Raw genomic sequence first — 16,910 nt, forward strand, 5'->3', positions numbered from 1 at the left:
ACTATAGTCCCACTTCTACACGAAAACAAGCTTGGCTAGGTTTAAAAACAAAATCTTATCTAACGATCACAGTTAATCATCAGTCTCTATTAGATACAAGTAGTGATGACTCTGAGGCCTGTACCTTTTCCAACTAAGCTGCCTGAACCTCAGTTTAGTTTAAGTATTTTAAGGCTTTCATGGCCAATTTTGGGACTAAGGAAATCCCACAGGTTAAGTGACTAGACTACAGGAGAAACCTTGGGAAATCACCACTGGGCTTGATTCCAGGAGTCTGGTCAATGCACAGGAACCCTGTGCACCCCCACGCCTTGCCCATGAATCCTTTCTAGTACTAACAATACGAAGCCTTTGTTCTATGCTCTTACCGTGATATTCTTGATGATCTGCTGCACCAAGATGGCATTGGTCAACATATGAGTCCTAAGGGGTGCGTGCTGAAGAAGCAGGCGAAGCAGCTGGCCCACAACAGGCAGCTCCTCGGGAGCAGCTCTGCTCACCCGCAGGCTCTGCAGCATCAACCTGAGGACTCGAGGCAGGAGAGCCAGGACAGAGACACAGACCCCCCACAGCTTGTCCCTACAAGAAGCAACAAAAATGAGTCAGTGAGCCAACACATTCAGAAGAGATTAGCCCAGTGGTTCTCAACCTTTCTAATGCCGCGACCCTTTAATACAGTTCCTCATGTTGTGGTGACCCCAACCATAAAATTATTTTCGTTGCTACTTCACAACTGTAATTTTGCTACTGTTAATGAATCGTAATGTAAATATCTGTTTTCCGATGGTCTTACATGACCCTGCTACCGGTTCTCAACCGCTGCTGTAGAGCCTAAGACCATCGGAAAACACAGATATTTACATTACGATTCATTAACAGTAGCAAAATTACAGTTGTGAAGTAGCAACGAAAATAATTTTATGGTTGGGGTCACCACAACATGAGGAACTGTATTAAAGGGTCGCGGCATTAGAAAGGTTGAGAACCACTGGATTAGACAAAGATCTTCTATATCATGTATGCATTACCTATGGACACAGACAATAGGGGGGCGAGGGCCTAGGGTGGGGTGGGATGGGAACCGGTGGAGGGGAACTCTGGGGAGAAAAAGGAGGGACATCTGTAATAATCTCAACAATAAAGATTAAAAAAAAAAAAAACTTCCTGCAATGAATTTTAATAGGCATACCAATAAGAACATAGGCATGAGAACACTTTTTTAAAATTAAAGTGAAATATTCCAAACTACCCTAGAAGCTTTAGTCCAAATTTCATATAGGAACAAAAGTAATAACTAATTAAAACACTAGTATTTTAGAAAAATTTCCTTAAGTTCAAGAATCTAAAATTCCACTCTGGCTATTTCTAATGAAGCCCAGAGCAAAATACAAAGGCTTGTACTAGTAAACTCATCCTTCTAAAGGTAGCAAGGTTAATAAAGAAAGCTCTCAAAGAACTTATAATGCTATCTAGCTTTTCAAATCTGTTGCTTAAAAGAAAAAATGAAATTGAAAAATTTTCAAACCACAAAGAGGAGCCATGAAAGGACAAAGAACAAGCTCTAGTGATGGAAGGAGACTCGACTTGGGGTGATGCACACACAATACAATATAATATACAGATGATGTGCTGTGGAATCATACACCTGAAATCTATATAACTTTATTGACCAATGTCACCCCAATAAATTCAATATAAAAGAAAAAACTAGCTAGGTTTATACAAACTCTGAAAGAGCTTTTAGGATATTTCTAAAATCCAATTCTCTTTCACTCGAAATTTTTAAAAATTGATTGGGAGAGTGGAACAGGTAAGAGAAAAATGTAAATTGAAGAATAAAAAATGATTACCTCTTTCTTAGATGCTCTGCTTCTCCTTTCTCTAAAGTGAGCAGGAAATACAGAAGACTGTAGCAACAGGAAGCCAGAAACGGCAGCAGAGTCTCACTAAGTACACATGTATGATCCAGGAGCCTACAGATAACACCCAAAACACAGCCAGCGGTGCTGTCAGGAATTACAGTGAACCCAACCTAGGCAGAGAAAAATTAGATTAATGACGTCTACACAACAGCCCCTTCCCATGATAAAACCAAGTCCTATCAACTGGAGCGTTAACCTTACAACACTTCTACTGAAAACTAGTATGTACATAATGCATGTCACCTGCCACACCTTGAGGTCCTGTTTTCCTTTGAAAATGTAACCTCTACATTAAATACATTGGAAACATGCAAATTCAAGAAATACTAGTAACCCGATCCATTGCTTCCTCTCATGACAAAGTCTTCTAAAACTTTCCAGATATTACAATGTCTACTAATGATTAGAAATACCATTATTTAAAAGGATTATTTCATGCATCCAAAGAAAATCTTGATACCAACAATCACACTTACCTGATCGTTTATCCAAACTGGAAAACACTAATATCTGGTACCAACCCCATCCCAGGTAATTAAATATACAAAACAGAATTCATTTTTCAATTAGTCTTCCCCTGTCCTTGACTTAGCTAGTCATTCAGACATGACTAAGTAACGGAATCAAGAAACTACTACTTAACACTGCCCCAAACCCCAGGTAAAGATCATGGAATCCTAATTCATCTGGATTCTACTGTATAAACTGTAAGGTGGGCTCTAACTTATAACTGTATATATACATGGTTTAAAATCTCTTAGAAACTACTGTTGGATAATCATAAGAAAGTCTACAGGCTCTGAGGTCTTAACCTTTCCCTCAGGCTGTCTGAAAATAATGGCCTAGACCAGGGGTGGGCAAACTTTTTGACTCGAGGGCCACAATGGGTTCTTAAACTGGACCGGAGGGCCGGAACAAAAGCATGGACGGAGTATTTGTGTGAACTAATATAAATTCAAAGTAAAGGAGCGGAGGGGGAGAGCAAGAGAACCGGATAGAACAGCCGAATCCGGCCCGCGGGCCGTAGTTTGCCCAAGGCTGGCCTAGACTGACTTGCATGTTGAGCTTTTACGAGGATGATGAATGTAGTCAAAGGAGGGCATACATTTCTGGACCAGAGGTTTAAAAAACACAAGGTGGGAATATCTTTGGAGACAAAAGGGATAAGGATTAGAAATTGATAGCAGGCAGAAAAACAGTAATGGGAATACAAAGCAGTATTCTTCCAACTCAAGGGAAATAACATTTTAAAGAAGGAAAGGAGGTATGGACGTGCCTATAAAATTATGCAAACAAAGTCTCTGGAAAATAAAATTTCAGATCTCTGCCTTGTACTATAATACATTATTATAATAAAAAGCCAAAATTCAAAGTGTAAGTGTTGGAGGAAATTAAAAGCAAAACCCAGGCATACTTAATGTGAATTGAATACCAATGGGAACAAGAGACACTCACTGGCCAGAAGAAAAGTAAGTCTACATGGCTGAGCTCCCTGCCTCCAGTGACCAGGCCTTGCACCAGTTAGGTGACTTCCCTATACTTTACCAGGGGTGGGCAAACTTTCTGACTCGAGGGCCACAATGCGTTCTTAAACTGGACCGGAGGGCCGGAACAAAAGCATGGATGGAGTGTTTGTGTGAACTAATATAAATTCAAAGTAAAGGAGCGGAGGGGAGAGCAAGAGAACCCTCCGCTCTTTCAGCTCCGTGGGCCGGATAGAACAGCCAACGGGCCGGATCCGGCCCGCGGGCCGTAGTTTGCCCACGGCTGCTTTAGACCAACCATGTCAAACATTCGGCCTGCCAACCACGAGTTTGACATGCTTGCTTTAGACCCCAAATGTTCTGGTTGGAAATTCCCAGTCTGGATACTGGATTCCCAATACACTAACATCAGACACATGTTAAAGCATTACAAGTCAGAAGGACCTGAGGCATAATTTTAAGGTCTTTCATTGCACAGATGTAGAAATAGAAAGTAAGGTCCTGGTATCAGGCAATTTTCCCAAGTTCAAAAATTAATTAGCAACAGTCAGGAAAAACAGCAAAACAGCAAGATTTCTAAGTTCTCGCCATAGCATCATGCTGTGAGAGGTTATTGAGCTTAGGATTCTGGATTCTCACTCTCTCCTAAGCTATGACAAACCTAATCTTAACCAATGAATCTATATGCTTTTCTGTGTAACAGAAAAAAAAGTTTAAGTATATTTACCAAATGCTTACTGATGGCACTTTGCACGATGTCAAAGCTCTGGCTTCGGGCAGGGATAACCAATAGACTGTGACACACTGTCTGTCAGAAAAGAAGAAAACCAGTAACCAAATTAGGACATTTTAGGTCAGAAACAAGTTAAACCGATTTTTCTTAACCTACCTGCTCTACATATTAATGGGAAATTTAACAAAAAATGACTCTGAAGATGCAAATGTCAAAGGTCAAACAATCAAGCCTCATATATGGACTAATTTTCCAAATAATTCATTTTATTAAAATTTACTGAGTGCTGAGTTAGTCCTTTTAGGTGCCATGCCCAAGAATGAAAGAATAAGAAACTTCTCTCTCACACCCTGAAGTAGCTTATAATTTACCAAGATAGAGATTGTATTTCTGTTAAATGCTGTAATAAAAAGAACTGAATGATTTTAACAAAAGACTGACAAAAGCCTTTTCTCCATTTGGTGGGAAAACGTCATACAAAATCACTTATGATCCAGATATTAATACCCCGTTTGAATTAATTGTAACACTGCCTCCTATTCTCCAAAGGTAAAAGACAACAGTTGATAGGAAAAGAAAAATATGAGGGGCATGAGAAATAAGCAGAGGGAAGGACAGCACTGAGTTCTGAGGCATTGTGACAAACACCCAAAGCTGATGAGTGTAGTGCCAACAATGAAACATGTAAAAAAACCACAAGGAGAGAGAGATATGAGACTGGTGGAAAGAAAAACGTCACTCCAGGAAGAGGATAATCTCACTACATTCAAGAGAACTGTCAGTCACCCTTTAAAAAACAATAATTCTATGCATTACTTCTCTCTAAAACTTCTAATAGATTGAGACCACTCAAGAGTTTTCAAGTGGCAATTTTTATCTTTTATACCTGTAACTAACAACATATACAACACACTCCCAATGCCATCTTTCTACTTCAAAATGAGCATAGTGAATATGAGCAAATTTTCATTGCCAAAAGGTAAATCAGGTTGCAAAGGCCTATTCAATAGCAAATGGCAACTTAATCCCTTCTCTTCTGCCTCCCGTTTCCTTCCTGAACAATTCAGTTCTAAAGCCATTGGGCAGGGTAACCATCAGCACTGGAATGGGTGGAAGAATCGCAGTGGCCCAGACAGAGCAGGCTATCCATGAATAAATAGAGGCTGACTGTCAGGAGAGTTAGAGTTCAAATGGGGTGAGAAAGATGGCCTGAATGGGACAGGGGTGGCACCAAAAGGAGATGGATTACAAACAGAAGAGTTGCAAATTTATGTCCACACAAAAACCTACAAATGGATGTTTATAGCAGCTTTATCCATAATTGCCAAAATCTAGAAGCAACCAAGATGTCCCACAGTAGGTGAATGGATTAAAATCTGCTATATGCAGACAATGGTATGTTATTCAGCACTACAAAGAAATGAGCTACATAAAGCCAAGAAAAAAATGAAGGAACTTTAACATTACTAAGTAAAAGAATACAATTCTAAAAAGGCTATGTACTATCTGGCTCCAAATATATGACATTCTGGAAAAGGCAAAACTACAAAGACATTAAAAAGATCTCTGGTTGCCAGGGATTGGGTGAAGAATAGGCAGAGCACAGAGGAATTTAAGGACAATGAAAATACTCTGTATTATACCATACTAGAGGGCCGGTGCACAAAATTCGTGCACGGGGGTGTGTGTCCCTCAGCCCAGCCTGCACCCTCTCGAGGGATGTCCGACTGCCCGTGTAAGCCCGATCACAATCCAGGACTGCTGGCTCCCAACTGCTCACCTGTCTGCCTTCCTGATTGCCCCTAACTGCTTCTGCCTGCCAGCCTGATCACCCCCTAACAGCCTGCCAGCCTGATTGATGCCTAACTGCTCCCCTGCCAGCCTATTTGCCCCTAACTGCCTTCCCCTGCAGGCCTGGTCCCCCCCAACTGCTCTCCCCTGCAGGCCTGAGTCCCTCCCAACTGCCCTTCCCTGCAGACCCAGTCACCCCCAACTTCCCTCCTCTGCCAGCCTGGTCAGCCCTAACTGCCCTCCCCTGAAGGCTTGATCACCCACAACTGCCCTCCCTTGCAGGCCTGGTTCCTCCCAACTGCCCTCCCCTGCTGGCCTGATCGCCCACAACTGCCCTCCCTTGCATGCCTGGTTCCTCCCAACTGCCCTTCCCTGCTGGCCATCTTGTGGTGGCCATCTTGTGTCCACATGGGGGCAGGATCTTTGACCACATTGGGGCAGCCACCTTGTGTGTTAAAGTGATGGTCAATTTACATATTACTCTTTTATTAGATAGGATAGAGGCCTGGTGCACGGGTGGGGGCCAGCTGGTTTGCCCTGGAGGGTGTCCCGGATCAGGGTGGGGGTTCCCTTTGGGTGTGGGATGGCCTGTGGTGGTTTGCAGGCCGGCCACACCCCCTGGCGACCCAAGCGGAGGCCCTGGTATCTGGGGTTTATTATCTTCTACAATTGAAACTTTGTAGCCTTGAGTGGAGCCAAGCCTTCTGCTTGCTCCCAGGGTAGCCATTTTGGGGGGGGATTTATGTATCTTCTATAATTGAAACTTTGTAGCCTTAAGCGAGGCCTGGGCCGGCCTGGGTGTGCCGAAAGTTTGGCTTCCTCCATCACCGGGGGCAACCCTAGCCTCCTGCTCTTTCCAGCTCTGTGGCTGCCGCCATTTCTGTTTGGGTTTATGTATCTTCTATCATTGAAACTTTGTAGCCTTGAGTGGAGGCCTAGGCTGGCAAGGGCAGGCGGAAAGCTTGGCTTCCTCCATTGCCAGGGAAACCCAAGCCTCCCTCGAGCTCTCTGTGGCCATACCATCTTGGTTGGGTTTATTTGCATATTTGTTCCTGATTGGCTTGTGGGCGTGTAGCAGAGTGAAGGTTAATTAGCATATTACTCTTTTATTAGATAGGATGGTAGATATATGTCCTTATACATTTTGTCCATAGCCAAAGAATGTACAACAGTGAATCGTAATGTGAACTATAGACTTTGGGTGATTATATCAATGTAAACTCATTAACTGTAACAAATGTTACCACTCTGGCAGGGGATGCTACTAATGGAGGAGACTATGCATGTGTGTGGAGAGGGGATAGGAAATATCTGTTCCTTTCCTCCAACTTTGCTGTGAACCTAAAACTGCTCTAAAAATTAGTCTTAATTAAAAAAAAATCTTTGGTTGAATTTAAGAGCAGATTAGAAACTGCAGGGGGAAAAAATCAGTGAACTTGAAGACACAGCACACTTTCTGAAACACAGAAAAAACGGCCTACAGGATAATATCAAGTCATCTGACACAATGTAAACTGGAGTCCAGAAGGGGACAAAAACATGTTTAAGAAATAATGGCTGACATTCTTTCCAAACACTCAGTAAACAATGAGCTAAGAAAAAACACAGAGCCCTAGCTGGTTTGGCTCAGTGGATAGAGCGTCGGCCTGTGGACTGAAGGGTCCCGGGTTCGATTCCGGTCAAGGGCATGTACCTTGGTTGCGGGCACATCTCCAGTAGGAGGTGTGCAGGAGGCAGCTGATGGATGTTTCTCTCTCATCGATGTTTCTAACTCTCTCTCCCTCTCCCTTCCTCTCTGTAGACAAGCAATAAAGTATATTTAAAAAAAAAAAAAAAAAAAAAAGCTGTCTCTTTAAAAAAAAAAAAAAGAAAAAGAAAAAACACAGAGCCAAAACCGGTTTGGCTCAGTGGATAGAGCGTCGGCCTAAGGACTGAAGGGTCCCAGGTTTGATTCCAGTCAAGGGCACGTAACTTGGTTGCGGGCACATCCCCAGTAGGAGGTGTGCAGGAGGCAGCTGATCGATGTTTCTCTCTCATTGATGTTTCTAACTCTCTATCCCTCTTCCTTCCTCTCTGTGAAAAATCAGTAAAATATATTTTTTAAAAAAAGAAAAAGAAAAAGAAAAAACACAGAGAAAATAGCACCATGATACAAACTGCTGAAAAAAGTGATTAAAGGAAAATCTTTAAGATATGTTTAAAAAAAAAAAAGCATGTAGAGAAAAAAGGATTACATATTTACATATGAAAAACATAGAAAAGAATGACCTCATTTATCATTACACATTACATATGGTTTGAAGAGTATAGTGTAATTTGAAGGTAGGCTGTGTTAACAAGCAAACACTTAAAAACACAAAACAATAGGCACTGGTAATATGCCAAAAGTAAATATAAAATGCTAAAAATTCTCAAACTAAGAAAAAATGGTCATAATATCTTACTACAATGGAATACTACACTGCAATGAAAAAAGAATGAAATACTACAGCACTTATAAATTAATATAGATATCTTAGTACATTGAATGAAGAGCAAATTACTGAATAATGTATTATTTCCCTTTTTAAAAGTTCAGTAACGTGAAACTAAACAACGTAGTTTGGAATTACATACTAATAATATAATAAAACTATCAAGAAGTAAGAGATATGATAGATAAAACTTAAGATAGTGTTACTCTAAAGGGAGATGGAAAAGGCATAGGGATTTCAAAAATAATGAAAAATGTTCTCTTTCTTAAACTGGATTTATGTTTTATTATCCTTCAGAGCTTATTCATGTTAAAAATATTCTTTTACAACCATTCAATATTTTATAAATGACAATTATTAACCTTAAAATCTTTCATTTGCTCTGGTATAGAAATCTCCATTTGGGAAAAGTATCTCTGTGTAGAGATTCCTTTTCCCTTTGTGATTTTTCTGTTAATTACTGTTTCCATCATTAATGGCAAGTTCCAGATCAGTATATAGAGTATGTTATTTCTATAAAAGGAAGAAAACATAAGATTATAGGTAGTCATTTGTGAAGACAGAAGGTATCTAAAAGAATACATTTAGAAACTGGGGAGGGGAAATGGGTTGCTGAGAGAGAGAGAATGGAAGTCTTTTTATTATTATCCTTCTGTTCTTCTGAATTATACTTGGTGAACACGTACTCAAAGTAAGTCTGACTTTTTTAAATCACTTCAGCATAGGCAGATAAAACTACAACTAAGAAACCCCACTCTACCAACTAATAACTTGTTCAAATGATGTAATTAAAAAACTAAGTTTTTAACATTAAGGGTGACAAAACTATGTGTAATTCTAATATGTACTTTCACAGGAAAGGGCAATTTAAATATAGCAAAATGTATCCAAAAGAAAATTGAAATCTTCGCTTATGCAAAATAGGTACTCAAACAAATCAACAAAAGGAAAACAAACAATCCAATAGAAAAATGGGCAGAAGACCTAAATAGACACTTATCCAAAGCAGACAAATGGCCAAGAGACATGGAAAAATGCTCAATGTCACTAATCATCAGAGAGATGCAAATTAAAACAACAATGAGGTACCACCTCACACCTGTCAGAATGGCTGTCATCAATAAGTCAACAAATGCTGGCGAGGATGTAGACAAAAAGGAACGCTAGTACACTGCTGGTGGGAATGCAGATTGGTACAACCACTATGGAAATCAGTGTGGAATTTCCTAAAAAAATTAAAAATGAAATTTCCATCTGACCCAGTGATCCCACTCCTAGGAATATATCCTAAGAAGCCTGAAACACCAATCAGAAAGAACATATACACCCCTATGTTCTTAGCAGCACTATTTACAATAGCTAAGATCTGGAAACAGCCCAAGTGCACATCAGTAGATGATTGAATAAAAAAGCTGTGATACATCTATACCATGGAATGAATACTATGCAGCAGTAAAAAAGAAGGATCTCTTACCCTTTGAGACAGCATGGAGGGACCTGGAAAGTATTATGCTAAGCAAAATAAGCCAGTCAGAGACTACATGATCTCACTCATGAACAAAATAAACTGATGGCTCTAGCTGGTTTGGTTCAGTGGATAGAGCATCAGCCTGCAGACTAAAGGGTCCGGGTTCGATTCCGGTCTGGGGCACACGCCTGGGTGGTTGGCTCGATCCCCGTGGGGGGCATGCAGGAGGCAGCCGATCAATGATTCTCATCATTGATGTTTCTCTCTCTCCCTCTCCCTTCCTCTCTGAAATCAATGAAAAATAAACTGATGAACAAAATAGATCCAGAAACATAGAGCACAGAACAGACAGGAATCTCAGAGGGAGGGGGCTGGGTGGGAGGGAGGGATGAGATCAACCAAAGAAGTTGTATGCATATCTACATATATAAAAGCCCAGCAGCCAGAACGGCGGAATGACCAGAACAACCGGTGGCTATGACACACACTGCGGCAGCCAACCAGACGGATCTGGGCCCCGATCGCCCCCCCCGCCCCCCCCCCCCCCGATCGGCCCCCAACACCCCAATCAGGGGCGGGCCCCTCCCCCCCACCGGCCCGGCCCGATGGGCCCCCATTGGTGCAGGCCAGCTGGACCCCATCCGTGCACAAATTCATGCACTGGGCCCCTAGTATGTGCATAGTCCACGGATACATACAGTGCTGTGGTGAAGGCCTGGGGTGGGGTGGGGGCGGGCTAGAAGGGATCAATGGGGGAAACATGGGGAATATGTAATATTTTCATACTTTCAACAATAAAGATTATAAAAATAATAAACCTTTGCTTAAGAACTTCAAAACAAAAAATTAGACTTTCTGATTTTTCCTAATTTACATCTTAATATTTCAGAGACAGCAACCTTGAAGTTTAATACATGCCCTTGTCAAAAGTACACTTCAGAAATATAACTTATTACATTTTCATGACAATTGTGTCTTGGTTTTACACATATTACGTGCTTATAAGAATTTAGGTTATCAGATAAAGGTTATTTGAGTTGTACAGGTTACCAAGCTAGACATTGGCAAATCTATGCCTGGAATCTGGACTCACTAATCCCCATATAATGCCTTCTCTAATGTCCCTTAAAACAACTACTCTTACTAACGTTGGCAAACTCGAACTCCCCAATCTAATACTGAAGGTCCTAACTTCAGTCTACCTTTCGTAGCTCTCTTCATTTACCAAGAAAAAAGTTTAGATACCAAATAATGAGGTTGGTTACCCAATTCTTTATTTCTTCTCACTTTTTAAAATCCAGTATCTTTGGAGAACCTACATATAAACACATACCAGGCACTAGGGTAATAAAGAGAAGAGAAATGTCCTTTGGCATGCCCTAAGTATTGTGATCAGAATCAAACTTGAGAGAGATCCTTCATATATCTGCAAAAGGTATAGCCCTAAGATATGGGGAGGACATGAAGAGTATTCAGATCATAATGAAAGAAGTAAGCAGATCAGCTGAGTAAAATCAATTGGTACACAAAACAGAAATAGATTATTGAACATCAACAAAGAGATTAAAAAAATTGACTTGTACTGGCAATGAGAAGTTACTAGAAAAGAATATAGTCAGTGTCCTGGCCAGAGACCTTCTTAATCATTCAAGTAAAATGAACCAACAGAGAAGTGATAACCTCAGAAGTTGCATGAAAGGTTGAAACCAAAATCATTTGGGGATGACATAATTGCATTCATACTTGAATTCAAGTATCTTTTAATGCACGGAAAGAAAATGAAGAAATAAAAGGAACTAGTTAATATAGAAATGTTTTAGAGAATCAAATCTTTAGTATTAATGTTTATGTTATTTTAGTTTATTTAATTTACATATCTGTAACATGTAAGACAATTTTTCCCATTAGGGTAAAAGATCAGCTTTATAAATCCAATTTAAACCATGTCAGTAATTAATTTAAACTAATCATTTTAATACAAATTTCACTATCAATAGTGAAGCCTAAGGTATTAAGATTTATCACATTTAAGTTCAGATATTTAAGATTTACTTTAACATCTGTGAGGTTTGTCAGAAAACTGAACTACTTGACAAATAGCGACTATACTAACAGTTATTTAAACAGTTTAAAATTTTAACTGTTTTAAAAGAAAGAAAATATAATCAAAGTCCCCTTTTAAAATAAATGCTAAGTTTACTACATTTTTCTAAAAAGTAAGATTTGTAAGTTGAACTTTAAAGCTTGAGGAAGAATTAGGGTTTAAAACTTTAATAAAGTATAGATTAACTTAAAACCAAAGGAACTGCTCAATTTTTGTTGTTTAAAAAAAGCCACCTTCAAGGACACCAAATCCTACATAAGTCTTACTCATCCTTCAATACTTCAAGTTAAATTCTTCCTTTTCTATGAAGCCTTTCCTCTTTCCATAGATGTACCTATCCTATCTGTCCTGTGCTAGGTAAAAGAAAATAAATCAGTATCATTCAAATTGCTATTTTATTTTATTCTAGTGACATAACCCATAATGAAAAACACTCCTGGCCAAGATCATAAACGCTTTCAGAACATGGATCATGTCTTATACTACTTTGTATCTCTAAGAACATCTCATGCAAGGCAATCCTAATATATACTATTGAACTTTAATAGCTAGAAATTTCTTTATAAATGCACTATTACCTCTGTTACATCCCAATGGTGTAAAAATTGCTCCAAGTCTGTAAGGTAAAGTAGCACAGGGGAGAGCTGTGTCTGGATGACATGAGGAACTCCTCGAAGGCTCTGAAGCCAAGTCAACTCCTCTTTTGAAAACCCTAATTTGGGTACAAAGAAAGTCAAATTAAAAAAATAAATCACAAAGCAAGGGACATTGTTCATATTTTTAAAAAACAGATAGATGACATGTATCTTTAAGACAAAATCTTCTTTAAGCTATCTTGTTGCCTCCAAATTTCTGCATTTCATATAGTATTTTTGAAAAATGAATAGCTGGTAATGGAGGCAGTAAAATTCATATAATTATGTACACAAATGTGTGCTCTGACCCAATCTATAATGTAGCAAGAAATAGGCTTTCCCTCTTATATAAAGGGCTTTACAACATTTGCCTAAAAAAAGTAAAAGGCAACCTTCCCAAATAACGGTAGGTTTAAAAAAGCAAATGAAAAGAATATATTCCATACATATACCAAACTCTGTATTCTCTTACTTAATAGCCCATTCAAACTACTATCTGATTCTCTTACCACCCCTATTACACTTGGCCTGACCTATCCACAATCCCTCCCGAGAGAGAGCTCTCACGATGATCAGAATACCAGCAATGTAGTGAGTCTGATCCTAGTTTTCTGCTTTGATGTTCCTATCACTATATTTTCATGAACACAACCCAAAGCAGCAGCATCTGGTTTCATAGCTACATCCCATTACTGGCTCAAAATGAGCTTTCAAATACCATTAAACCTTTTGACAGGTACTACTCCTAAAACATAAAGCCCCCACCTCCATCTCAAATGTGTACATCCAAACTATCAAGTAAACATGTAGGAGTCTACATTTATCTTTTATATAAAACTAGAGGCCCGGTGCACGAAATTCACACACTAGGGGGTGGGGGAGGGGGTGTTCCTCAGCCCAGATTGCGAGAGGGCACAGGCCAGGCCGAGGGACCCCACTGGTGCACAATCAAGGCCGGGGAGGGATATGGGAGGTTGGCCAGCCCAGGAGGAACCGCAGGAGGGCTCCAGGGCATGTCCAGCATCTCGCTCAGTCCCGATCGGCCGGACCCCAGCAGCAAGCTAACCTACCGGTCAAAGCATCTGCCCCCTGGTGGTCAGTGCACATCAGAGCAAGTGGTTGAGCAGCCTTAGCATATCATTAGCATATTATGCTTTGATTGGTTGAATGGACAACTGGACACTTAGCATATTAGGTTTTTATTATATAGGATTTATCTTGCAAGATTCAGCTCATTTCCAGAACCTATCAACTTCTCTTCGGATTCTGACAACATATTAATTTTATGTCTCCTAATCACAAGTCTTCAAAAAATTTCAAAAGAATCTCATCATCATCCAAGTATAAAACTGAAATGTTGAACGAGTACTATCATTTAAACAATAGTGATACTCACACATCTAACTTATGACATTTCTATATTCATATTACCAATTTTACTTTGAGGGCAAATGGAATGTAGAAAACAACTCATCAAAATCTGATGTTCTTCCTATCAAGCTGAACATTTTGAACATGTTTAAAATGGATATTTTGTTCATCAATTTTTAAAAGTATGCAATGGGGCTTTCTCTGGCTATCTGAATAAGAGTCAGGTATGTCCAATTCACTCTAAACAAAGATAAGAATAAAGTTGGAAAAAAAAGTTGAGAAATAAGACTAAGAAGAAAGTGAAAAAACAATCATGACATTCAAGTACTTCCCCAGATTTTGGTACTTGTAGTATGAGATGCAAAGACGAATCATGCATCTTCCTGCCTCAAGAGCCTGACAATGTAGGGTACAAATATTCCTTCAAAGATTTCCATTTATTAATCAATAAAATTCATTGTAAGAGACATCTTACTTATCACCCTCAAAACTTAGAACCAAACATAAAGGACAGTAAATTTTAGGATAATCTTCATACTAGATATTTTTCTTTCCTTAACTTGGTAGGTGAATGTGGTTACCTGTAAGTGTTGAAAATAAGAAGCTGAAATAATCCACATCACTCATCAAACAGTCTTTAACAGAATATTTCCAACCAGAAAATGATGATCTACAATAAACAATGGGAGAAATATTACCAGAAGTGACCAACTTGAAGACTCAAGAATAATAACACAGAATATAACCATTTTTTCTTTTTAAAAACAAGTCTGATTTAATAGCTTAAACAAAACCTAGAGTATGTATTAACTTTATATATAAGAGCTCAACTACCATGATATGGAAATTTTAACATATTTATATTTATGTAAAGTCTCATTAAAAAGCGTAATTGGCCCACAGAGTATATGGTATAACTTAGAAAATTTCTACACATTTGAAAATCATACTCTAAGGAGCCAAGATTAAGTTTTGTTGTTTTTATTTGTTTTGGTTTTGTTTATTTTTTAAATATATTTTTATTGATTTCAGAGAGGAAGGGAGAGAGAAACAGAAACATCAATGATGAGCGAATCATTGATGGGCTGCCGCCTGCATGCTCCCTACTGGGGATCAAGCCCACAACCCAGCATGTGCCCTTGACTGGAATCAAACCGGGGACCCTTCAGTCCACAGGCTGATGCTTTATCCACTGAACCAAACCAGCTAGGGCTAAGTTTTGTTTTTCAGTAGTTTTAGCTGCTATGCATTTACTACTTGATTTTTATAAAGTCTCACCTTGCTTACTTTAAACAAGCTCCAGATTCCTACCTAAGCCAAAGTATCTTAATTAGGCAAAGAATACTTACATTTAAAGCCACTCAAAGGTAACTAACTATATGCTCCCATACTTCACAAAGCTGTAACTAGGTCTGCTTAACAGCGTAGCGACAGTATTGGAAGAAGACTCAAGGGAATATCTAAATGTAAAGCAGCTTCTCATTAAACAAGGATGATCTGGTTCCTGCTATGAGTTCAGTTTCCAGTGACTCCTTTAAAAATTCTCTTCAAGATAAGGATAAGAAGGAAGATAGCAAATGTCAACCAGGAACCTAGCAAAAGGCTGAGAATGGTCAGATCCAATAAGCTAAGACTACAGATTTTATCATAGATATCTAAATAAATGTCAGACAAAATTAGGACTTTCTAACTAAACTAGAAGCACTTAATTTTTACTGTTAACTGTATTTAACCCAGTGAAACTAGGAATCAATTGTGCCATCCAGTGGCTAAAAGGAGTACACATCCATTTAGGAATCTACTTTGGACAAATGACAAGTAACAGATCACACTATCCTTAAAACTATGATGTCCATATACTGGTATACTGTTCAAGCCAGAACATGTCTGAGAGTAAAGGGATGCTATTGCCGATTAAACTGGATCAAAAGAAGTAAACTGGAACTGCTCCTCCAAGACCAGATCATATATTCACTCTACTTAAAGTCCAAGACTCTCTCCCTTCTGTGAGAGATTTTTATCTAACACTTATGTTCCCCAATCCAGCTGCAAATAAACTAGGGGTAGAGAGGATATGACTGAGCAAAGTCCAGTGGAACAACACAGTATAATGGTATGAGGGAAAAGTCAAACTCTAAAAAACTCTAAATGTGTGGGGAAAAAAGGTAGGCGCAGCAACTCTAAGGTAACAGACAAAAATCAGAAATGATTCAAGGAATATTTCAGGAAAATCCATCTGGCAACAGTGCACAAAATAAAGGGATTGAGAAGCAAGACTATAATACTACAGGTTACAGATAATGAAAAAGTTGGCTAGTTATAGCCACGGTCAAGGACAGAAGAGGATATTTTGAAGAGAAAGCCAAAGATATGAAATCACCCCAGTGTATGCTAAAAGAAACTAAGCATTATTCTTATTCTAAATCTAGGGAAAGTGATACATTGATAGTGGTATTGGCCTAAAAAAGTTTAAGTCTTAATTTTGGATTATTTTTTAAAAGATTCGTTTGTGCACAATACACCTACAGAAAGAGAAGTGTATTAACAGATTGTGAAAATACTAAAAGGCAAACTTTAATTTGGTGGACTTCTAACGACAATCAACTTTTAATTTAGTTATTATTAACCCCTTTTATCATTATCTGTAAATTAACATATTTTCTCAACAGTGAAGTGACCACAAATCTCCACAAAAAGAAAAAGACTTTTGAAAACATTCTTGACAAAAGTTAAGCATAACTGATGATGTATACAAAATGTAGTGTATATACACAATGGAGTATAAAGACAGTATTCCTCCTAAAGAGAATAAATTTCACAGGGAAGCGTTCAAAAGGTGGTTTTAACTGAATGTTAAAACAGACCCTTCATTAGTTATTCAAAGGAACAGAGTGCCCTCTACTGGAAGTCATTAAACACAAAATAAAT

At 38.9% G+C, this 16,910-nt stretch overlaps 1 protein-coding gene across 3 annotated transcripts in view; it reads right to left on the reverse strand.

Moving 5' to 3' along the window:
- TEX10 (testis expressed 10) overlaps positions 1–16,910 on the reverse strand; it is a 37,281-nt gene that overhangs the window by 935 nt on the left and 19,436 nt on the right. For all 3 annotated transcript variants that reach the window (XM_080669950.1, XM_080669951.1, XM_080669949.1), the window contains exons 10-14: positions 14,564–14,652; positions 12,555–12,688; positions 4,134–4,214; positions 1,851–2,032; positions 369–579 (exon numbers count right to left, since the gene is read on the reverse strand). In XM_080669950.1, the coding sequence (XP_080526076.1) occupies positions 369–579; positions 1,851–2,032; positions 4,134–4,214; positions 12,555–12,688; positions 14,564–14,652 (697 nt within the window). The remainder of the gene's footprint in view (positions 1–368; positions 580–1,850; positions 2,033–4,133; positions 4,215–12,554; positions 12,689–14,563; positions 14,653–16,910) is intronic.

Source organism: Plecotus auritus (assembly GCF_963455305.1).
Source record: "Plecotus auritus genome assembly, chromosome: 5".
Lineage (NCBI taxonomy): Eukaryota > Metazoa > Chordata > Mammalia > Chiroptera > Vespertilionidae > Plecotus > Plecotus auritus.